The sequence below is a fragment of the Limanda limanda genome, chromosome 11, assembly GCF_963576545.1.
Source record: "Limanda limanda chromosome 11, fLimLim1.1, whole genome shotgun sequence".
Lineage (NCBI taxonomy): Eukaryota > Metazoa > Chordata > Actinopteri > Pleuronectiformes > Pleuronectidae > Limanda > Limanda limanda.
This window is the reverse complement of record NC_083646.1, coordinates 8,985,172-9,009,398: the sequence shown is the minus strand read 5'-3', so window position 1 is coordinate 9,009,398 and position 24,227 is coordinate 8,985,172. Positions and strand designations below refer to the sequence as shown.

Genomic DNA, 24,227 nt, shown 5'->3' with positions numbered 1-24,227 from the left:
AAGACTTTTAAACCTTTTTATCCTCTTAATGACATTCTAAAATAATTAAGCTTTTCTTTAATGCCTTAGCAAGTCATATTCCTTTCTTCTTTGTCGGGAACGCAGCCCAACACTAATCCTTTCATTATTAGGAGCCAACAAAGGAGGAGCTATTGAGGGAGCGGCGTACGGAGAGAACAAGAGATATAAGGGAGAGGGAAGAGGACGGTAACAGGTGAGTGGAGAGGAAGAAGGACTTAATTAATTCTCCTCACTAGTGCGGCGAGAGTGAAAATACCAGTTATTGGCAGCTCACCCAACAGGGAAAGCAAAAGAGGACAGTTAGCTTGTTCATAAAGTATGGATCCTTCCCGGGACTCTGGGCTTACACGCTCCACTGTTGTTATGAAATTATATATGAGCGGCGCTCTGTAGGCAAGATGCTTTGGCAATTTCGACAAAATTTCAATTTTCTAGCACCGGCTGCTCGATAGCTCCTGGTCAACTCTCCCCGGTTTCCCCCCCGTCCCTCCTAGCACACTGGCTGCCTCTGTCTCCGCAGGTTAAAGATTGAGCTTTGTGAAATGCTTTTCTCCAGGCATGGAATTATAGCAGTCATCTGCCTCTAATTCCGCTTCCACTTTGGTGGCTGCAACGGGCGGAATGCCAGTTTTCTTTGTGCTCCCTGCTTGCCTCTCGATCAAAATAATTACGGCATAATTTTGTTATTGCCTACATGCACCTCAACCTCCCTCCCCTCCCCTCTCCCCCACCGCTCGCTCGCTCGCTCTCTCCATTTACCCCCCGGTTTCTCCGGCTTACAGTATATGGCACATTCGTTAATGGCTGGTGGGTCTATAGGCTCTCGCTTCCTCAGTCTGTCTCTGGGTTTGTGTGTGAGTGTGTGTGTGTGTGTGGAGGATATGGGCTGGAATGGAGCAGGTTGGACTGGCTGTGTGCGGAATCTGTATACAGTCGTTTTTCAGAAGGCTGCCTGTTATGGCGCATTGTGTACAAGTGTACGTGTGTGTGTTTGTGTGTGTATACTGTATATAAGGAGGGAGACGGGGAGGGGGAGGGATGGAGGGCTGAGGTCAGAAGAGAAGGGGACTGGGAAGGGCTACAGTAGGTACTCCTTCTTGCCCTGGCTGGCGTCATTCCCATTGAGGAAGGCTTCCTGCACCTCACCATGTTCATCCAACCCACTGGCCTCATGGGTAAGATAGGAACCTGGATGAAAAAGAGAGAGAGAGAGAGAGACAGAGAGAGAGAGAGAGACGAAGAGGGAGATCGGAGGGGGAAGGTTAGGTGGAAAAGCGTCATGATCACTCCAGTGCCATGCAGCATTATCAAAACAATCAGCGCAATATATATTATTGAATACCATACCTGTAAATGATTAATTCATTAGTTAACTGATTGTTAGGTCAATACCAAGCAAGAATAGGCTCTCGGGTACGGTACGAGCCTACCGGTGGATATTAAAAAAAGGTAGTGGGGTTGCATGTGTGAATAGGAGAGACAGAAGAGGAGAGAGCGGAGGTGGAGAAGACAACAGAGAGCACCAGACAGGGAGGGAGGAGAGATTGGCAGAAAAGAGTGGAGGGAAGGTTAGGTGCGAGAGAACAACGGCACGTGCATCACTCAGAAAACCCATCAGATACATTTGAGCGCCCCGCAGGTTGGTATGATTAATGACTCGGTGGCGTGCAGGTTACAGAGGGCGAGAACCTCACAAGTCATCTTCCTGCCGGAGTGTCCCTTCACTCCAGGGGTGAGTGACACTCTCATTCTCCCTACCGCAGAGGGTGACTGGCGTGCTGACAGTCACGGCGTCCCAGGACAAAGCCCTAATGGCCCTGTCTCAACACTGATTGGTTGTAATGGCCCTGTCTCTGCGCCGATTGGCGGTCAAGCCATGCAGAATGTTAACTGACGGCCTGTCTAGCCATAGGGTAAGTAATGGCTGTTTGCAGCCGGCTACACTGATCCAGGATCATTTCTTGGCAGCTGCTGTGCAGTCAGAAGGCTGCCAAAGTGAGGGCACTTAAAAAGATAGGGAATGCAGGAAGGCTGCTTTTAATAGATGAACCTTGATACACTAACATATAATCATAAAACATAGGACCACTCCTATAATTCCCACCCCCACCCTATCTCTGCCACAATCCTGGCCAAGGTCGTCCATCACGGGCCGTGCCCGACTGGAGAGGAGCATCCCATCCTGAGATGCTTTGAGCTGACAATTTTACACCCTTGGTTTAAAAGATTACTTGGAAGAATCTGGCAATAACGGGCCCCCAGTGATTTTTTTTTTTTTTTTTGACGGCAGAAATGAGAAAGCATGGCTGTGAAAAATGTGATAAAATATTCTGAGTGCCAAGATTTGCCTCCTGCTTGAGAGAAAAACTTTTGTGCAACTCGTGTGTGTGTGTGTGGGTGTGTGTGCGAGTGTGTGCGAGTGTGTGTTACCTTTCTGCCGGACGGAGCACCAGATGGTGACGATGAGGACACAGATGACGGTGAAAACCAGCAGTGCCAGAACACCACCTATCACTGCGTATGGCACGGCACTGTGAGTCTCCACCACTGCGCCGGGATCTGGGAGGAAGAACAACAGAGAGGCCATTAAAAAACGCGTGTGGGGCTGGAGCGAGTGGTGCAAAGTGAAACTATGGAGATAAAGTGGAGTCAAAGATCAAAAATGAAAGAAATAAAAGCGAGAGACAGAAAGTGCATTAAAAACACCAGTGTGGGAACCCTAACCCTGTGGGAGAGAGCACGTAGGAGCAAAAAGAGAAGTCGATATCTTGCATTATCACCTTTCATCCCCCCCCTCCCGACTGCAGAGAATGCCAGACAGTAATATTGGGTGAGAAATGAAGAGAGAGAATAAAGAAATAAAAATGTCAGCCTGTAAAAAACCCGACTCCAGCCAAGCACCTGTCAAGAGAACAATGCATTTTGAATGAGGGGACTTTCAGTGTGTTTACACGGCAGGTAGCCAGCGCTGGGAAATGGAATCAAACACTTTAGCAGAAGACGAGTCCAGAGAAATAAAAAGGATAAGACAGACAAATTAAATTCTCTGACATTTTTGTAATGTAAAATCGCAGCAGTGGTTATGTAGAAGTTATTTGTGTCTACCTCAGTTTGTTTTTTATTTAACCAACTTTACAGTAGAAGTAATTTAAAGTAGAAATGGAAAAATACAAAAAGGGAGGAAAAGAGAAAACTGTAGGTTAGTGATGCAATGATTACTAGATGAAGCAATAAATGAACTGACAGACACATTTACATTATTGGTTTTCTATTTAAGACATTTATCAAGGAAAAATTAAAAATATTTATTTATTTAAAATGTAGCAAACATCAGGATTTACTGTATTTCAGGATTGGTTTTATATCAATTTAAATTTAATAGAGTGATATAACAAATTGATTGTTGAAGAGGAAAGAAAGTCAGAAAAAACAACTCTGAAGTCATCACCTGAGAACGCTGGATAATTGTGATGCAATTTTTCCGAATTTTCTGACATGGACTAAACTATTAGTCGAGTTTCAAAACTAATCAACAGCTCAACTGTTTGCTGCAGCCCTTCATACAGCAACACTTAAGAAACAGATTGGGTTCATGCAGATACAGTGCAGGTCTCTGTGCAATTTCAGCAGGAAATATTATCTGACAAAGCAGGCGATTGAGTTCAGGGATACAGAGAAAGAGACAGAAACGTTTAGTAAAGTACAAATTAAGATAATCTTTGTGTCTGCACTTAAATACTGAGACTGAGTCCAAGTTGCTGACGATAACAAAAAGCCTTTTTTTTTATGGCGCTGGCGGGGGTGTTGTGTAAGAGCTGGTGAGACCAACAGCGGGCAAGAACACTGTGTTATTGATGCAGCCCCTGGAGCGTGACAGAGCGGATTTAAAACACATATCATTAATACAGTGATAACATATGAGATCAGCAGAGGAAAGAGAGGGTGATGGAGGAGATGAAGGACAGGAAGAGACTGAGCTTACCTGGTCCCAGAGAACTAAGTAGATTTATTTTCTTACTTAAGGTCAATTTTCATGTATCTGTACTTTAATAAAGTAGATTTACTTTGCCCTTTTACTCCACTACATATAACAGCATATATGTGCCGTATATGGTTTTACTCCACTAAATGTTTACAGAGCATTGTGTTGCATGATCACAATATCTAAAAAATCAATGAGATTTTATCTATTGATCCAATCAGAGTGACCAGGCAACATTAGACCCGCCTCCTGCAGCAGCAGCATCACTGTTGAACAGACACATCTGAGATGGATTTGGAAGAGGCCTCCACCAAGAGCCATGATGATGTAGTAGAACGTGGCATTAGGGAATATTCAGCAAGTACTTTAACGTTAAATACTTTAAATATATTCAAAGTAATACTAGTAGTTTTTATAGCTTAAGATTTATTTTTTTTAGTTTCAAAATCCTTTAGATGGTTCAAAACCTGTATTAGGGAGAATGGCATATCTGAAGTTGCTACAGCACTCTCTAACTTTGACTAACTTTTTACTACTTTGAATATAAACATTATGTGGTATTTTAACTTTTATATTTTTGTTGATTCATTTCCACTTTTAGTAAGTAAATAAAATGTTTGAGTTCTTGCTCCACCACTGCTGATCCACATGATCAAATGTGGACTTGTGTGTGTCTGTGTATGATAAAATTGAAACCTGTGCATCTGCAGGAACACTGATATGATCAAGCAGAAGGCTTAAGCAATATTTCAGAGGGAAATGAAAAAGCAAGCGCTGGGTTCTTAATCCACTGGCGCCCAAAGCTCCACACCAAATGACTGGCGAGTGGCGATATCAAAAAAGAAGGTTGTTTCTCTCGAATGACACATCACCATCGACCAAATGTTCCCCGAACAGTTCAACCCGCAGCTTTTATGACTATCGATGACATCTGCGCCCAAAGCCCAGCAGGTGAACAAGCTCCAACCGCCACAGACGGCAGCCGCAGCTGTAGCAGAAGAACAAGAGGGATGCTGTCGCTCCCTTTGCTTCATCCCGGCTTCAAGGAAACAGAGAGCGGCCGAAGGCGAGGAGATAGAGAGGAGATACCATGGCTGTGTTAGTGTATCTATGAGATAAATGGATATGAAAAGGGAAAGCGTGTTTTATATGCACGTGCACACACATTCTACTGCTTCTATCTTAGTGAGGCTTCTCATTGAACCAGCACATTCCCTATTCCCTTACCCTAAACATCCAAACTAAATGCTGAACCTCGACCTATTTCTAACCCTTAACCCTCAAACAGTCCTTGAGGATTTCACTTGTCCTCACTCTGCAAGGTCTATGCTTAAAATGGTCCTCACAGAGGTATAAGTGCAAGTACTCATATATGCATGCACACACACGGCCGCAGCACTGTCACACACTTGTCTTTCTCCTGCTGCGTAACACTCCCATGATTAGACAGCTACCAAGACCCCTGGTCTCTCTTCCTGTCTGTCCATCTTTCCTTCAGTCTGTCTTTCTATTATCATCTGTCTGTCTTTCTATCCTTCTGTCTTTCCTTCCTTCCTCCCTTTACCCTTTTTCTGCACGTGCGTGTTTGTGTGTGTGTGTGTGCAGATAAATAAGTTTGTGTAGCATCTTCTTAGTCCTCCAGAGGCCGGTGTCAGTCAGTTAGAGGTTGAATGTGCTGCCAGTTCCTTAAACTCTTAACACAGATTCATTAATAGTACCCACCAAGCCCCAAGGGACCCACCCACAACCACACACACGCACACAAATGCTGACTGGGCAGTGTGTGTGTGCGGGGTGCATCAAACAGGCAGTGATAAGAAAGAGAGGGAGAGTGGGTGGCTGTGCACGGTGCATACCCAAGTGTCTGCAGACGCACGTCCGCTCATGATGCAGGGCAAAGGAAGGTTGCAGCAGAAACAGGGTGTGCACAGGCCACCCGAGAGCCATCAAATGAGTCGGGGAGCAGGAGACACTGAAGGAGAGCAGGAAAGGACGAGGAGAGAGATGGAGCGCGGCGGAGGCGGAATGGAAAAGGTGTGCATGTGCGTTACCTTTGGGGTCCAAGGCGAAGCTGGATGGGAGGAGGGTTGGGGTGACGGGATGGGAGGTGATATGTTGAGTGGAGGTGGGAGTAGGAGGGGCCGAGGTAGTGACTGACACATTATCTACAGACAGACAGGGAATAGGGATAACACACATGTACACAAATACTATTATCTACAGCATGCAGTGACATTTCCACACAGGCATCTATGCAGGGTTTTTATAGCAAAGTTACTACTGCACATAAAACAGGAAGCGAGCTTTATTATGGCTGAATATTAAAGAGGCTCCGGTTCAGGAGCCTGCTTGATAATCAGCGGACGACTCGTCTCTTTTCCAGTGAGTTCAGATAAGCAGGCACACATGTAAAACACAATAAATGGACAAAAGACTTATTTGAAACACGCTCTTCAGCAGTGGAGGCTGATGCCGTTTCACCACCAGAGACAAATGTTACTAATTATTTCCCCAAATTGAAAGTGCGAGACGGAATCGATCTCGACCCCTTGACAAGCGATAAAGACGGCGGAGAAAAGACGCTCTCCGGAGAATCTCTATTCGCCGGTTTGCGGGAGGTAAAGAAATGTTTACCATGGGTGAGACATGCATTAAAACAGCGTCTGAGGAGAATTACACCTGGCAGACTGACATTCATCGACGAGGCAAATGGAATGTATAGGAGCGCTCTCTCCATCACTGACACACTTTCTGTGGTACAATGGCAGGAGAGACAAAGACATCGCCTGTGACAGATGCATTCCCACTGGAACGCCGCCATGCAGGGACTGTCTCATTCAGGGCTGAACAATAGCTTGGATCATGACACATTCTCCAAATCAATGGCTGAGGCACAATGGTAGGTAGAGAGGTAGAAGGAGACAAGTCCCTATTGCCGCTAAAGACACAACATAATGGCTGAGTGTACGTGAGTGTGTGTGTGTGTGTGTTTGTGTGTGTGTAGAAGTGAATAACAGGCCACTTCATCAAACAATCTATCAAAAACCACAATGTACGACAAAGTCCACGTACTCATCTCAGGACACACACACGTTAACATACACACAGCTTTTTCTATTAAATATATGAAAGCATGCTAACACACACACCCATACTAATTATTAATTGCCCACGCACAGATATACTGTATAATATACTCACAAAAGCTTGCAACACACACACACACACACACACACTGCCGCTGCCCTTTCTTCTCAGGAGTAATTTATTGGTAAGTATTCCTCCGTCTCTTCTCCTCCCTTTCTCCCACTGGCCCTGAGATCATCAATCTCTTTTTGCACTCTTCTTGTGTCAGCACTATACCTCCCCTCTCCCCCCCCCCCCCTTTTTCTTCCTTTCTTCAAGCTCTGTCTAGGTCGTCTTCCCTCTGTAAAGAAATGTACATGATGTATATTGTGGAACAAGGGGAGTTTTCTTGTGGAGAAAAAGTGAGAGAGAGAGGAGGAGCAGGTAAATCGCAGCAGTCAGAAAGAAAAGAGAACTTACCCTACAGTTATCTAGGTGTGTGTGTGTGTGTGTGCGTGCTGATGCTCTCTTGTACAGTATGTTGCATGTGTGTGTGTGTATATTTGTATGCGTGTGTGTGTGGCTGTCGACTGAGCCTCAGGCCTGAGGAGTAATGGCCGGGGTCGCTGCACTAATTAAGTGGACGCTGATGAATTTCTCTCGACTATCCCGGACAACCTTAAAATAGTTTTCTTCCTCACTAATTCTAACTTTTCCTTATCTTTCCACCCCCATCTCTCGCTTCTCTGAAACCGAGCGCTCTTCCCTCACTTGCACCCCCCTTCCCTCCCCTCTTTCCCTTGCCTTCATTCGACTGCCTCTCTAGTTTTATTCCTCAGTGACTACATTCCCCCCCACTGCCTCTCTTCAACTTAATTAAGGGGAATGCTACAGCGGTCGCTCTCTTGGCCGAAAGCGTCATTTCCCCCCCCCACATCATATTGTTACTCATTACCACTATATGGCTGCCAATCAGGCACGCAGCCCGTGTTATTTCCAGGGATGGATGGTGCGGCACTTGCGATAATGACGTTTCTCCTTGTATCTAATTCTTGCAGAAGTGCGCCTGAGGATACCGCGCCACCATTTTGGATGAGCGCCGTTACGCTTTCATGTTCGCTGTCTCTAATTATAAGGGCCTTGCCAGGAGCAGCAGTGTCTCCAGTTGTCAATCAGAGTGCGTCGGCGTTAGATGTTCGGTCAGAGGTTCACCGCCGAGGCCAGCGCTGATTGTCTCAGACACCGACGGAGGCGCGGTGTCATGTGCTGAGGAAAAGAGAAGCGAAGACTTTTCTTCTCAAACAAAATTGACTTTATCTGCGTCTGGCTTCTTCTGACACCTTTTTTTTTTTTCCCATTTTCATTCTGTTTTTGAAAGTTTCACTTCATTAAATCGAGGTCTGTGTTTTTCATTCCAATTACCCTGACAGCTCATTACAACAGTGGAGGAGGCCGAGAGTAATCCCTGGTCACCTAGCATCCTTCTTCATCTCACCATGTATCCCTCCTTTCATCCCTCTATCCCTCTCCTTTACTTTCCATGAATCTTTCTGTAAAACTATTAGTTTCTATGTTCTTCCCTTTGCTTCCTGCCTGACATATTCAGACACAGTCACATAAACATGCAAAAGTTGATTGCATATATGCAAACACTAACAGTTCTCTCCATCTCTATCTTTCCCTCCCTCCACCTCCGATACTCTCTCATGCAATTCAATTCTAATGGGTTTTATTGGCTCGGCGATTCATCTGAGTGCAGCGACTCAGTTCAATTACATAAGGGAGCCCTCCGGGCTTTCAGCAGACAATCAGCAGCATTCTCCTCCCAGTCACATGCTTTTACGTGCACCTTCACGTATACACACATATAAAAAAAATCCAATTTCTCCTAAACAATGGTGGCAGAGATGAAACAACCATCAGAGGGCACATTCAATTGGAATTGTGCAGATTGTTGTGTGTATGTGTGTAATATGTGTGTAATATTTGTGTGTGTGTGTGTGTGTGTGTGTGTGTGTGTGCATTTGACTTACTCACAACAATTCCTCCACTTTACATCATTAGTAACTTTCGGAAAGTTGCAGAAAGTTAATTTCATTGCACTAACTCATGCACACACATACACGCACACAAACAAGAAAGGTCTCACACTCTTCACTAAATCATAAACTCATTAAACTGCATGCACACACACACACACACACACACACACACACACACACACACACACACACACACACACACACACACACACACACACACACACACACACACACACACACACACACACACACACACACACACACACACACACACACACACACTGTGACCAGTTAAATAAACCTCAGCTTCAATCTGTCACGTCTTTGCCTCGGCCCTGGCTCCCTGGTGACTTTTCTACCTCTGATCTCCTTCTCCAGAACTAACCCAGGGACAAAGCCCCCCCCCCTCAAAAAACACCTGCAACAAATTGGCAGCCACTTTTGCCCGTTTGCGCTCGGCGCCGACCCCGATGGCAGATAACTCTCACAGAGGGAAGGCTGAAACGAGAGAGCGAGAGAGATGAGAGAGCGCCGGTGGTTTTTCTGCACCTGCAATATAATGGTTTCTTTTCTGCTGACTCATCCATTACGACACACTCCTCCAGCGCTCCCTCTTTGCCCCCTCGCTTCCACTCCCCCAGTGCACCTTGGTATTCCCTCTGGTAACAGTGTGGGAGCCAACTTAAGTGACAGACAGTGGAACTGAACGTTAACCTGCGTTCGACCTCCATCGCCGTTCTTTCTGTCTTTTCATACCTCCCTCCCTCGCTCACTCACCCCTTCTATCCATCCCTTCCAAACCCCCCACTCAGCCCGACTGATTTCTCCCGCTGCCCTTTTCCCAGAAAGCAAGGACCTCTATGAGTAAAGAGGCTGAACTGCAGCTGAACCGAGAACGACTGGCAAACATGGTGGCAAGGTGAGGAAAAGTTGAGAGGGTGTGGGAGGAGTGGAGAGGCGGAGAGGAAGAGGACAAGAGGCGTAAAAGAGGAGAGAACATGTGGCAGAGTAAAAGAAAGCAAGGATGTTAAGGAAGGGAATGGTGGGAGAACAGTAAGGAGGAGAGAAAGGAAAAGAGAGTAGGAGAACATTGAAAGGGCTCAAAAAGAGGAGCAAGAGAAGAATTTCTGTCACTTCATCTTCAGAAGTTTGTTATGAAATGAGACATTATTTTAATTGGATAATTATTATTATTCTCTATTTGAGAGTTATTATAAGACAGCTACGGTAATAATGTGGGTGCTGAAATGAAAGACAACCCACTGCAGAAATGTTTTAGAGCGATGAGTCATCTTAACATATTTTACAGCTTGGAATCATATTTATTTTCAGTATTAACTGATGAACCTATTTAACGAAATTTGATGATCAGAAACCAGCACTTCAGTAACGCTGAATGAAATCATCCACGGTGGTTTATTTACATCGACAGTGATGTGGCTGACGCGCAGTTTGCATTTATGCCATATTTAAATCGACAAACACATCACTGGGAACATTATAGTCTAAATGCAAAGAGTCCATTTGACATTTCTTGAAAAAAAATTAACACTCCATCATTAGTTGCGACATAGGGAAAACCAAGAGTGACTTTCAGCCGTCTAGAGTTAATATGATGGCTGAATCAACAACTCTGAGCTCTTTGAGATAAGGTGCGAAACAATCTGCCCAGTGGGAGAGTGCTTTCATTTTTTTTAAATACAGCAAACCACCACTGATACTGGGCTACAAGAGGAGGATTTAAAAGCTGATTGCTGGAAATCCATGGTGCAGAGCAGAGGGGCTGCGCCCGGCTTATGCTGGTTTTGTGGATTTCTGGTCTTTTATGGATTTTGGTCAAAGCTCAATTCTTTACTTTAAACACACCCCAAAAAACGAGAGGATTAGAAGGAAAAAAACAGCGATAAATCAAATTAATGGCCAGCACAGAGCGACATAAAGAAGATAAATGGTGAAATGTGGGAAGGAAGAAATGGCACGGAGAAAAACAAATGAAGCCAACAGCTAAGAAAATTGTGATGCAGAAAGCCTAAGAAGTGGGAAAGAGACAGAACATTTTTCTACAGCAAAGCTCGACGTGTGGAACCTTCTAGGATAGAGAAGGAGAGACAGAGGAGGGGAGAGGGATGGGGGAGTGGGTGGGTATGTCACCTTTCATCGTGCCACTGTTGCCACCCTTGATGCCTGTGGAAATCTGCCATTATGTGTGCCGTTTGATGCTCAGCGCGCTTGTACATGAGTGCGATTGTTGATTGTGTGTGTGTGTGCGCGCATGAGAGAGAATGGGAGTAGTGTGATGGATAGATGAGGGGGCGCAAACCAAAAGCAGTCGAAAAATGTTACATAAGATTTCATGTCTTTATTCCCTCCATCCACCCGTTTCCCTCTGATCTGCAAATCAGGCACAAAGGTGCAATGACACGGGCTGCCAGCAGGGGGTTGCAGATCAAAAAGGCAAACCTGCCAAGGAGCAGTGGTGTACATGCAATTAGGGCAAACCACAAAGGTATTGGTTGTTGTAGAGGCCTCTAATGATGAGCTAGCATTGCAATTTAACTTTTGCTGCTATTTCATTAAAACCTCACTGGTCCTATTTTGTTCTTATTCGACTGCAGCATTACTCAGATGTTTAATATGCCAAAGTTTGTCCCATTTCCCGAAACAATGTGGTGATTCAAGGTTCCCGTGTGATGTTGCGTGTTCCGCCGTCACCCTCTCTGAGCCACAGGGTGCAGACTATCTGGGTCAACCTTCATTAAGAATTTAGCCGCGACACTGAATCTAGGTGCAACATCTTGCAAAACTTGTTAAACCTAACAACAAAAAGCCCTTAACCCGCTATCTTCCTCCCGCTCGGATGCATTCGCTCAAATCAAAGTTAATTTGCCTGCATTTTAACTGCAACAGATGCTGTTTATAGCCAACTGTTGCCATTTAAAATCCAAAATTTCAGGCTGATTAAGCAGTGTGTGTTAACGAGTTTTCTGAATCTGTCGCTTGTATTGTGAAGTTGTGAAAACATCGAGTATCTTTATGTATTGCACTTTAACTTGTTCTGAATTCCTCTAAGAGAGGAGTGGGTCACAGGGGAGATGATAAATGGGTTCTTTACGAGAGGTAGCCTGAATAATGATGTTGGTGACTAGTATCAGCGCTCTGTGGCCAACATCCACCTGTGGGATCGATACCTCTGCCGACTCAATTGCACAGGAGGTTCAGCAGAGGTTTCCTGCTGTGTACCAAATCAGGAAAACAAAGAAAAGCTTAAAGACAAATGAGACAAGCGTCAAGATTTAATGGATGTGTTGCCTAGCGCCAGAACAGCCAGACTGCAAAGACACTGGGGAGATAAAAAAGGATCAATAGAATTCAAAAGATTAAAAAAAAAAAAAAGAAATAACAAACATTATCAAAACACAAGGACGAGAAATGTAACATACAAAAGATTCAATGAACGTGAAATTATTCAGACAATTGACAATTGACAGCACATGAAAACAACAAAAGAAAAAGATCAATTGGAAAAAATTACTTTTAAAGTAATTGTGGACATTCTGAGAAAACTTTCAGCAAATAAATAACCGGTAGCCATGGTTACTCACCATACACCAGGAGGGTGTAATGATCGGCGGCACGTCCGTAGTTGTTCTGGGCCTGGCACAGGTAAGTCCCGTTGTGTGATTGGCTGAGACGGGAAATCTGGAGGGTGGGGCCGGAGATCTCTGCCCTTTCAGGTAAAGTGTCATTAATCTTTGACCACTGAATGTTCCTGGGCCTGGTGGACGCGACAAGAGAGAAAACAAACATCGAATTAACCGATTGGCTGGAGATTTGTGACATTCAGAAAACACTAATGACACCAGTGGCTGTTCAGTGAACTGGAGTCGGCTTCCAGTTGTCCACACTTGACATAACACACATCGAATTGGATTGACTGGAATCATGTTGATCTTTGAGGTAACTGAGGTTAATAGTTAAACTATATTTTGAGACTACTGAATATATTTGACTCTCCAGCTCTGGCACGGCACTAAATGGATGAGTGACGATAGGTCTGGTTATGTGAGACTAATGTTAATCATTATATCTTTCTTCCGCTTGCTAAGTAGCTCGATAGGCTTGAGAAGTTATACTGATCCATTCTCGTTCCATGATAAAGTGACCGCACATATCGACTTGTGATTAGTCAGCGTTAGCCAGCGGTGCCAATCACTGCTCGTCTCTCCTTCACTGCTCCGTCTCATAGAGCTAAATTAGCTGGATGTCAATGCTAATGTTAAGAGAACATAACACACTTAATGATCCATCTGATTATTTAAATCACAAGTCTCATTTTGCTGAATGGATGCATGTGGTCACCTGTTAAATTAGATGTTGTCAGTAAAGTTGACTGTGTCTAACAGGGTGTAATTGATAAAGTTTTTTAGGTAACTTGCCAAAACACCAAAAACCAAGCGATTATTTGAAAGTCTTGCAAATGTCTGTAACCACATTCCAGGAAACCTGAAGGGCTGAAGGGTTGAATGAGAAAGTGAAGAGAGAGAAAAGGGTTTGAAGCATCAACAGGAGAGGTGAGCAAAGAGGGTACAGGAGCCCAAGGTTGACTCAAGAAGAAAGAGTAAAAGGGGTTTGGAGAAAGAGCCTATGGCAACAGAGGACTGCGTCCTGACACATAATGAGGAGTCAGAGGGCAGCCATGCTGTGAAGCGGCTGACAGGAAGGAGAAGGGGCAGATGATAGAGAAACAAGAGATCAGATATGGAGAATGGTGGAAAACACCAAAGCGGCAGGAAAGGGAAACGTGTTACTACAGGTGGAGGAAGGACTGAGGGGAGAGGAGATGGTGTGATGGGAGATGAAAGGTAGGAACAGACAGACAAAATAAATTGGTCATGAAAGATGGGCAGGCAGAGCATAGAGGAAGGGCAAGGATTACAGAGACACCATGGTGAACACGGCTCTGTGTGTGTGTGTGTGTGTGTGTGTGTGTGTGTGTGTGTCTGGCTGGGTGTCATGGCTCATGCCACCCTGGCCAGATTACAATTCTGACTCATCTGGGTTCTAATCCCTTAGGAAGTCTAATTAAACCCCTTGCTTGCTTTGTCCCACACACACACTCACACTCTATGTGCACTAACAAGATCTGCCTCTGTCCCTCTATCACACACACATATATGTGATCGCACACGTGGTAAATCCATCGAATGGTGACACGCAAATAAGCAAAATGACAAGATATTGTCTCCATGTCTTATTATAAGAGACAAACAATGACTGTCGCCCTTCACTGAAAGGAAGTGGCACATAATTGGTCATTAAAGCTTGACAGGCCGGTAACAAGGGCCAGAGAGCCGGCGTGTGGGAGACAAGGGACTGTTGTGGGTCTGTGAGTGTGTATGTGCAGTCCAGCGTGAGATGAGGGTCAAAGTCCAGAGTGGGACGCTGCCCCATCCCTCAGAGTCACACTCCTGCATTACACACAAATAGACACACACACACAGCTTCCCCAACCAGCCGTTGCAAAGCTTCAGCGCGGCTGTAGGGATTTCTCTAAAGTCATCGCACACACACCAACAAGCATGCACACATGTTGGCTGCTTTACTAGGGAGCTTTAGTGGACTTGATGCCCACAGACGGATGGACCATCTCGGGGAGGGTTTAAGAGCTTAGGACCCAATACCCTTCTGGAGAGTGCACAAAGGGCCGTGAACACACTAGAAAACCGGCTTTGGCTCTTAAAGTGTTGACTGCTGATTGGCTTGGTTGGCTCGGCCCTTAAACACACACACGATTGTAATACGTCCTTATTTACTCTCATTTTCGAGTGTCCTTAAACGCCCCCCAGCCCCCAGAGGAATACTCAGTCTCAAGGCTTTTTTCGTCTTTGTTCTCTATGTAATAAAATATGGATCAGGTGGTTTTTTATCTTTTATCCATCAAACATTGAGGGTTCGATCTTTCTCCCGGCACAAAGCAGCTCCCAGGCTGAATAGCAAATTTACTTGCAACCACCTGAGCCCATTTTGGTCTCAAAATGAAGTGTGGTCAGGCACAATGGCGGTGATTTGCTATCTTGAGGCAAATGAGTGCGCTTGTCTTTTTACACACACAGATGATGATCTGCTCTTGTGGGACTGAAAGTGACCATTGCCTCCGTTTGCTTAATCTAATCCTGACAATGTCTTGACGCTCACACCTACATGGAAATGGATGGACCCCTCTGAATTCAGGTGGTCCGTATTTGTGCATGTCTTCTGAAAACAAGTTGAACTCATGCGGCAGTACCACCAGAAAGCAGAGAGGGCGTTGTTGTCAAAAGTTCAAGAAATGTCATAAGATACTAATAAGATACACTTTATTTATCCCACACACATGCACAAACATGCATAGACACACTCATGCAATGGGGAAATTAGTCCTCTGCATTTATCCCATCTGGTGTGATCTTTGGACAGACACACAGAGCAGAGCAGTGGGCAGCCATGTACAGCGCCCGGGGAGCAGATGTTGGGGGAGTAAGGTGCCTTGCTCAGGGGCACTAGACAGGGTAGGGAGAATAGTCTTTTGAACTTTTGGACAGATCCAGGTTCGTCTTTATGTTGTTATTCTATCCAGGTAAGTTTTTTGTTGAAACTCCGTGGAGTCGAACCAGAGACCTTTTTCTGCCAGTAGTCCAACTTTCTGCCACTAGTCCACCGCCTCTCCTAGTCCACCGCCTCAATGTTTTGAGGAGATTCTTGCGACTTGGTAACAAAAATACAGGCATCTATGGGATGTTCCTTCAGCTGGGCACGTCTACTTTTGAGCTACATTATCATAACCGCCTCCATCACCATGTTCGCTGAGACTCTCGACTCTTCACTGACCTCTAGTGGAAATATTGCTTAGCAACCATGCCAACGTAAAGGATGGAAGTATGTGACGGTTACATTGTTCGAAATGACCGCATCTGTTTTTGTGGGTTAAAACACTAATAAGCCTGATGATCTTTAAAACATTTGACATTTTTCAAATCAAAATTAATTATTATTATTTATACATTTTCTTAGTTTTCTTAGTTTTTTAATCCTACCAAGAAACTTTACCAGATACTTATTACCCTTACGATTAACTGCTATGCTCCTAGCTCAGGCTTTTTCTGCACTAAGATGGAGAAAGGTATCCCAGGCAAGTAAAGAGGACAGTGAAAACGTCTCCCTCCAAACAGAGAGGCAGAATGAAAGTCGAGCCCTTCAGGCTTGTAGCTACCTACTGTTAATTTATGGTCGGGCCTAAATGTCATCCTCGTAGTGGCGCCAAACAATTGCCCCAGACTGTTTCAATATGAGCATTTACTGGCCTTTAATATCATTTGTGAAATTTTATGCTTGTAAGGGCTGACATTACACTTGGCAACCTCCCGCATGTCCTCATCAATCAAAAGCTCTCAGTGCATCCTTAAGCCAATTTGTCAGCACGGACGCTGTGCCGAGACAAACCTTTCATACTTTGTGATTATTTTGTCGTGAATTCATTACAGAAGGAGAGAAAAGTGAGGACAAACCAAAAAGAAAGAGTTTGGTGCCAGCTGGTGAATGTGCACGTTTGAGTATCTTGTGGAAGTGAAAGCTCGATGATGATCTATGATTCTACTTTTCATTCAACTGCGTTTTTGAAAAGTGATGAATAAATGAAGTCATGTAACCTGCTTAGACAATGAACTCCATCATTGTTTCACACATTTTTATTTTAGTAAAAGAAGAGATGATTCACATTTTAGAGGACAATAAAGTTTATAAAACAACTGTAGCGTCTAGTGAGTTTTCTCTGGCTTTTTATTATTAACTTTACTACCAATGAAAATGAACCTTCAATATGAACTAGTATTTTCAATGTATTCCAGATTTTCAGGTTTGTGTCATGTCGGGTAAACTGAGATCAGATAAAATGGCACAAAAGTATCCTCATAAATGTCGTCATAGACTGTTTATAAGGATGAAAGACGCGAGTCCTCAAGGGTAAAGCCAATTAATCTGAACTGATCGCCCCCTGGTGGCTGGCTGCAGTATAGGTGATGAACCCCACCTCCTCCATGTAAGTGGATGAGACATGGACCAAACTTGTAAAAAGTACATATTAAATAATTGGTTTCTGTCATTTGGGTAGTTCTTATCAAATGTTGATGTTTCTTCAATTCGTTTCAGTGAGTTATTTGATGCCCAAAAAATATATCACACATATTTGTATTTTTTCCTTTTTTTGTACTTTCTACATTTATTTGTATTTTTTAGATTTCTCAGTATTTACTCTTGACTTTTAAGTGAGTGGGTGGATTGCCGGTGCACCTCTGTTCACTCTCCCTCTCGCCTGGAGCTTCCCCTTGAGGGACGGATAAAGTTCTTTGAATTGAATAATTGGCAGCTGAGATTAACTTGAGTATGTATCAAGTGCATCAATCACTTGTTCCTCGGCACAGTCGCTCCACACCAGGATCTCGTCTGCTCCGACTCTCATGGCAGCGTTTGTATTCAGGATATTTTAGCTTCGGGAGGAAATGGAGAAGCGTCTTCCATCTTTATAAACATTCTATGGTACACACACACACACACACACACACACACACACACACACACACACACACACACACACACACACACACACACACACACACACACACACACACACACACACACACACACACACACACACACACACACACACACACACACACAGACTTACAGCGGGTTCCCGGTGACGGAGCAGGTGAGGGTAAGCGAGTCACCCTCTCGCAAAATCCCAGTAGGAGGAACGATTCTCACTGTGGGTGCAACTGCAGAGAGAGAGAGACAGAAGGGACAAGGGAAGATAAATGAGCATCTGTACGAGTGAGAGAGAAAAACAGGAAAAGCACAAGACAACAAAATGAATGGAATGATTAAAATTGAGCGGCGATCATAGGAATGAAAAATAGTAATCAAGATACAGGAAAATCAGAGACAACAAGAGAGGGAACAATAAGGAGGAACAAGTGAAAAGTGATTGATCGGCAGGAGGTAGGGTCTTTAACATCTGTTTCCAAGGCAACCAGCCGACAAAACAACGGCTGAGACACCTGTTATCATAAGCAGCCCACCGCTCCAGCAGCTGCCGTACTGCTCTTACTTCAGCAGCAGAGCGATGGGAAGCCAAATCCTTACTGACAGTTGGTCATTACTGCCAGTTCTCCGGATGGAGCAACCACCAGCGCCCAGACTGGGAGGACTGTTGAATATTACACATTATTATCCATCAACAGCCATTAATGTACATGTGATGAATGAATTGTACCAGAAGTACTTTATGAAAATATCTACACAAGGTTGTGGAATGTTTGAGTCTTCAATATTATTGATGTTTAATCAGATAAGAACTGATAACTGTCTGCAGTACTGATATGAGAGCGCAACTGGAGTAATTGGATACTGGCTGAGTTGTTGGATATTGTCATCGTAAAATGGGACCAAAACAATTATACTATAACAGTTTTAATTTCTTCTCTGAAATCTGGTCCCTTTAGTGGCAGTTGACGTGCTTCCTTTATAACTTTGTTTTTCCGTTTTAAATGAAAGATTTTCAAACACATTCATGCACATAAACAGCATTATTAGATACTAATCCTACTGGATTATAAACAGATGACAGTTGTTCTTTCTCACATCAAAAAACAAAAGACAGAAGTGACAAAACTGCAGTGACAGCAGCAATCATGTTTGATAGGATTAGGTGCCAACAAAATGGATTTACATTCAACAGATTTATTGTGACTTTTCCCAAAAATATTGAAATGATAGCTGTGCAACGTTTCAACCATTATCCCACTGAACCTTTCACAGATTTGGGGAAATATTGAAAACTCAGATTGAAATGAAAACACGGCTCGAGCTGGACTTTTTGCCCTGAGTGAAATATTAGGCTTTGGCCAATTATAAATTGAAGTCTGTCACTGTATTTTGACTCTTTGCATTCACCTCCCTCGATTGCAGAGAAGTATGTGCAGAGATTTCAGAGCAGACTAAAGAGTGCAAATAAGCCAGCAAAGTTCATTCAATCCCAGAGCAGAACTGGGACCATCGCACATACTAATATGACTCAGGCTTTATCAGCTGACGACGGTTTGCTCCTTAAACCACAGGCCAGGATCCCAAACTGGCCACAGGCCTGTTTCTACCCGCTCGCTGCATGACAAGATTTGTATGTATTAGGTTTTAATGAGAGCAGGTCTCTCCTGCAGGGCAGCTCTGGTTACCACTCTGTTAAAATCCTGGACTGTGTATAAATGAGTTTTCTTAAAAAAAAAATAAGATATCCACTATTTGAAAATGCTTCAAATTGATGGCTGACATTGAAGTGAAAGACTTTAATGAACAGCCTGGCAACTCAAGTGACTCAACAGATGGAATAATCTGCGTTTGTGAAGTGTTTGGTATTGAGCAATATGTTATTTAAGTTGTTTCTAAGATGGGTTCATAGGCTCTTGGAAATAACATGTAAACACACACACATATACCTGAAAGAAAGACTTACAATTCACATCCAGGCGGTAGTGGCGGATCCTCCTCTGTCCACCGAGCGCCGGGTGGAACGCCTCGCAGCTCAGAGCCGCCCCGTCGTCTTTCCTTTCCACGGGGATCCGGATGGTGCTGGACACGCTGAACGTCTTCCCGTTGTCCTGCTGGGACACCACACCTGGAGAGAGACAGGGAGAACAGAGGGGATGAGAGGATGGAGAGGAGAGCGGACAGGTGGGGCGGCAGGGAAACAAGTAAGCAGCCAAAACATGGCCGGTCCTCTTTCACCACCCCTCAGCTGAGACATCACACCCATGGAGAGAGGGGGAGATAGACTTTGAGAGGAGAACAAGGAGCTGGGATTGAAGAAGTGAGCAGAGAGAGGAAGATGAAGTAAGTGAAAGATGAACGAGATTCTTAGAGGAGCAGCGGGGTACCTGCGGAGGGGAGGATGAGTGGTGGGTGAGAGAGAGAGAGAGAGAGAGAGAGAGAGAGAGAGAGAGAGAGAGAGAGAGAGAGAGAGAGAGAGAGAGAGAGAGAGAGAGAGAGAGAGAGAGAGAGAGAGAGAGAGAGAGAAGTGAAAGCAATTTGCATCTACATTTCATGGTAATTATAAAAAGCAGAACAGTTTGTTGTGGATGGTAAATCAACTAGATGTGTGTGTGTGTGTGTGTATGTGTGTGTGTGTGTGTGTGTGTGTGTATTAAAGGGAAACTACAACAAAAGGATGGAGGAGAGAGAGAGAAGGATAAAAGGGAGAATATGCACAACTGAATTGAGATTTTAACTGAGCCAGACAGAGAGAGAGGGATTGAGAAAGAGAGAGAGAGAGAGAGGGAGAGAGAGATAGAGAGAGAGAGGCGTCAAAGGCTGAGAGACGAAAGCGAAGGCCTCAGACGAAAAGAGAGGGCGGCAAAATGGACATGATGGCGAGACGAGGCGAGACATGAAAGAGGATGATCAGGGTGCCGTGGCAGACACGGAGAGGAATCAAGATGGAAGAAGAGAGGAGGAGGAGAGCCAGAAGGAGGGCGGAGGAACAACGGGGACGAACTAACGGGGCTCGACGCGGTCACGTATTGGGCGAGTTTGTGCCCGTTGAGGCAGAATACAACAGTGTTACTTATATCGCGCTGAGTTTTCAATTATTGCCTGCGATCAAATGAAAGTAAGCCCCTATCGAAGCGTGAGAGAGGACAGCATGAAAGCAGATGAGCGGGAGCAGCGGGAAAGATAGTGTCTTAATTAAAGAGTGCTCCCCCCCCTATCTGCACGGGATCTGCCGCTAACCTTTAGTGTCACAGTTCATTTAGCTCAGGGAAAAAAGAGAGGAGAAGAAGAGGGGAGGAGAGGAGAGGAGAGCAGAGGAAAGATTAGAGGAAAGAAGAGGAGAGAAGGGGAAACCAATGAAGAAGAGAGGAGACCAAGAGACAGGAGGGGAGACGAGTGAGAGAGAGAGGAAACTAACGCAGAGGAGAGAAGAGGAGACAAGTGAAAAAGAGAGGAGAGGAGACAAGTGAAGAGGAGAGGAGACCAACAAAGAGAAGAGGAGACAAGTGAAGAGCAGAGGAGACCAACAAAGAGGACAGTAGAAGAGGAGACGAGTGAAGAGGAGAGGAGACCAACAAAGAGGACAGGAGAAGAGGAGACGAGTGAAGAGCAGAGGAGACCAACAAAGAGGACAGGAGAAGAGGAGACGAGTGAAGAGGAGAGGAGACCAACCAGAGGTTTGGTTTTCAAATCCCTTTATTTTACCACTGCAAAAGAGAACAGCAGATCACTATCACATCATCCCTTTGGAGCAAAAAAACAAAAACAAAACATCCCTAAAATACAACAAAAACGTCCACCTGAGAGCGTGTTTCTCAAATCAGAAACTTACATTCAGCTCTCCGTCACTCCCCACAGAGCATAAAACCCCTCCAACAGCCCATATGTGTCTGAAACCCTGCAAATCGTCCATCATTTGATAATAAGAAATGTTCCACCCTCAGTCGGGCCTTCAGCAGTCCCTTCAGAACCAACACCGGCTCCACACTACCGACACTCTGCGCCCGGTTCTTGCGTGTTAGCCAAATGGCCAATTTGGCAGAACCAGATAAAAAGTTCACCAATGTGTGTACACTCTTCTTCTGAGCACAGTACTTCGGGCCAAAAATAAACAAATCAAAAGAAAATTTCTCCCCTAGACCCAGAAACAACTTTTTTAAAAGTTCAAACAGCACTGTCAGCCGAGGACACTGAACGAATAAATGCACCAGGGTCTCGCTCTGAGAGCAGAAAATACACTCCTCCCCCTGCTCTGGATCCAGGTGCGCTCTGTATCTGTTCGTAGCTATCGCTCCATGTACAATCCTCCACTGGAGGTCTGCTGTCCGTTTTTCAACGGGCAGCTTGTACAGAGACCGCCAGCTGCCTTTCGGGGAAACGTCCGAACCAAAAAAACCCGTCCACTTCGACTCCTGCATGCCTGCCAAAGAGCGCAGGTTCAGCACCTTAGAACAGATTCGGTACAAATCCTTCTTCCCTGCAGCCTGAAAACTCTCCAGGTGTGGGGTTGTGAGAGACAGCAGCTGACCTCCTCCCTCCTGCCACTCCCCCGCAACTGGGGCGATAGACACAGCGGGAAAACTGTATTCTCCCTCTTCGCTCCACTGGTCACATAGAGTGCGGTTCTGTGCAAATTCCCTCAGAGGTTGTTGCAGGGCAGCACAGACTTCCTCCACCACTCGGTTGATCAACCTGATGGAGGTGATGTTGCTTCTCTCTCTTAGGGCTTCCACAGATGTTGCCGTCATCTTCATCAGATGCCCCAGTTTGGTACAGCCAGCCTCCCTAAGATAGGCTCGCAGGCTGGCAGACTGCAGTGTTTGAGTCTTTATGAAATTATTATAAAACAGAGGTTCCTCAAACAACCACATGCCCGGAATCTCATTTGTGGCACGTGAAACCTTAAAGATCTGCCATGCCTGCAATACCGAACTGTAAAAAGGTGTAAGTCCAGTTAGGTCCACATCCTCAAGCTGTAAAAGAAAAAGCTGTTTTTCGAAGCCCAATCGCCCAGCTCTCTTCAGCAGCAGCCGAGCTGTGTCAAACCAGCTTAGGCCGCAATTGTACATAAGTCTTTGGGCAGCCTGGAGTCTAAAAGAGGCAATTTTTGCCTGGATGTTAATTAGTCCCTGCCCCCCTTCAGCCACAGGCAGGTAGAGGGCTGCTGCCCGGACCCAGTGCCGGCCAGACCAGAAAAAGTCCAGGATGACTCGCTGAACATCCTCCATCAGGCCTCCCGGTGGCGTCAGAGCGAAGAGCCTATGCCAAAGAGTCGAGGCGACCAGGTTATTGGCCACCAGAACTCTTCCCCTATACGACAACTGGGGTAGCAACCATTTCCATTTAGACAACCGAGCGCACACTTTCTCCTTAACTCCCTCCCAGTTCTTCTTTTGAAAACCCTCAGTGCCCAAAAATACTCCCAACACTCTCAGGCCTTCCTTCCCCCACTCGAGACCTCCAGGCAGACTGGGCACTGCCTGAACCCTCCACTGTCCCACCAATAAGGCTTCACTCTTTGCCCAGTTCACCCGAGCAGATGAGGCTTTTTCATACAGGGACAGGGTATCCTGCAAACATTGAATATCCCCCTGGCTGGAGACAAAAATATTAACATCATCTGCATATGCAGAAACGGTAAGTGGACAATCAACATTATAAGACCCAGGCAGTGAGAGACCACTGAGCCGACCTCTCAACATGCACAGCAAGGGCTCAATAGCTAGGCTATATAGTTGACCGGAGAGAGGACAACCCTGTCTTATCCCTCGCTGTACAGGGATTGGCCGACTCAGCCCTGCCCCCGTCCTTACCATACATTGAGCACCACTATACATTACACCAATCCAGGACAGGAACCCATCACCAATACCAAAAGCCCTAAGTGCAGAAAACAAATAAGAGTGATCCACCCTATCAAAGGCCTTCTCCTGGTCTAAAGAAACAATACCAACATCTACATTATGAGATCTACATACATCAATAATATCACGAATAAGAAAAATATTGTCCATAATTTTCCTGTCAGGTACACAATAACTTTGGTCTGTATGTACAAGTATTCCCAGGGTGTCCTTAAGTCTGTTGGATAGGGCTCTGGAAAGCACCTTATAGTCCGTACAAAGGAGAGCAACCGGCCTCCAGTTCTTAAGTAAGGCCAGGTCTCCTTTCTTGGGAAGCAGGGAAAGCACAGCTCGCTGACACGAGACAGGAAGCGATCCTGTTCTGAAACACTCCAATAAAACCCCATGTAAATCATGTCCGAGGGTATTCCAGAACCGCTTGTAAAAGTCAGTGGAGAGACCATCAATCCCAGGTGCCCGTCCTGATGCCATCTGATTTACAGCGACTGTCAACTCGTCCAGAGTCAGCTCAGAGTCCAGAGCAGTTTTCTCTCCTGGGATGAGCTGAGGAAGTCCCTCCAGGAGCTCCTCGCGGCACTCCATGCTGCATTGCTCTGCCCCAAAGAGGTCAGTGTAGAAATCCATTGCATGGGTCCTCATCTCAACTGGACTGGTGGTCACTCTGCCTCCAGGAAG

The 24,227-nt window shown here is 45.2% G+C and overlaps 1 protein-coding gene across 1 annotated transcript in view; it reads right to left on the bottom strand.

The window, feature by feature from the left end:
• Positions 1-771: 771 nt before the first annotated feature.
• Positions 772-24,227, bottom strand: part of cadm4 (cell adhesion molecule 4) — a 160,174-nt gene continuing 136,718 nt past the window's right edge. Inside the window, exons 4-8 of the mRNA XM_061081630.1 lie at positions 19,655-19,816; positions 17,831-17,921; positions 12,714-12,886; positions 2,452-2,580; positions 772-1,209 (exon numbers count right to left, since the gene is read on the bottom strand). Of these exons, the coding sequence (XP_060937613.1) occupies positions 1,100-1,209; positions 2,452-2,580; positions 12,714-12,886; positions 17,831-17,921; positions 19,655-19,816 (665 nt within the window). The 3' untranslated portion in view covers positions 772-1,099. The remainder of the gene's footprint in view (positions 1,210-2,451; positions 2,581-12,713; positions 12,887-17,830; positions 17,922-19,654; positions 19,817-24,227) is intronic.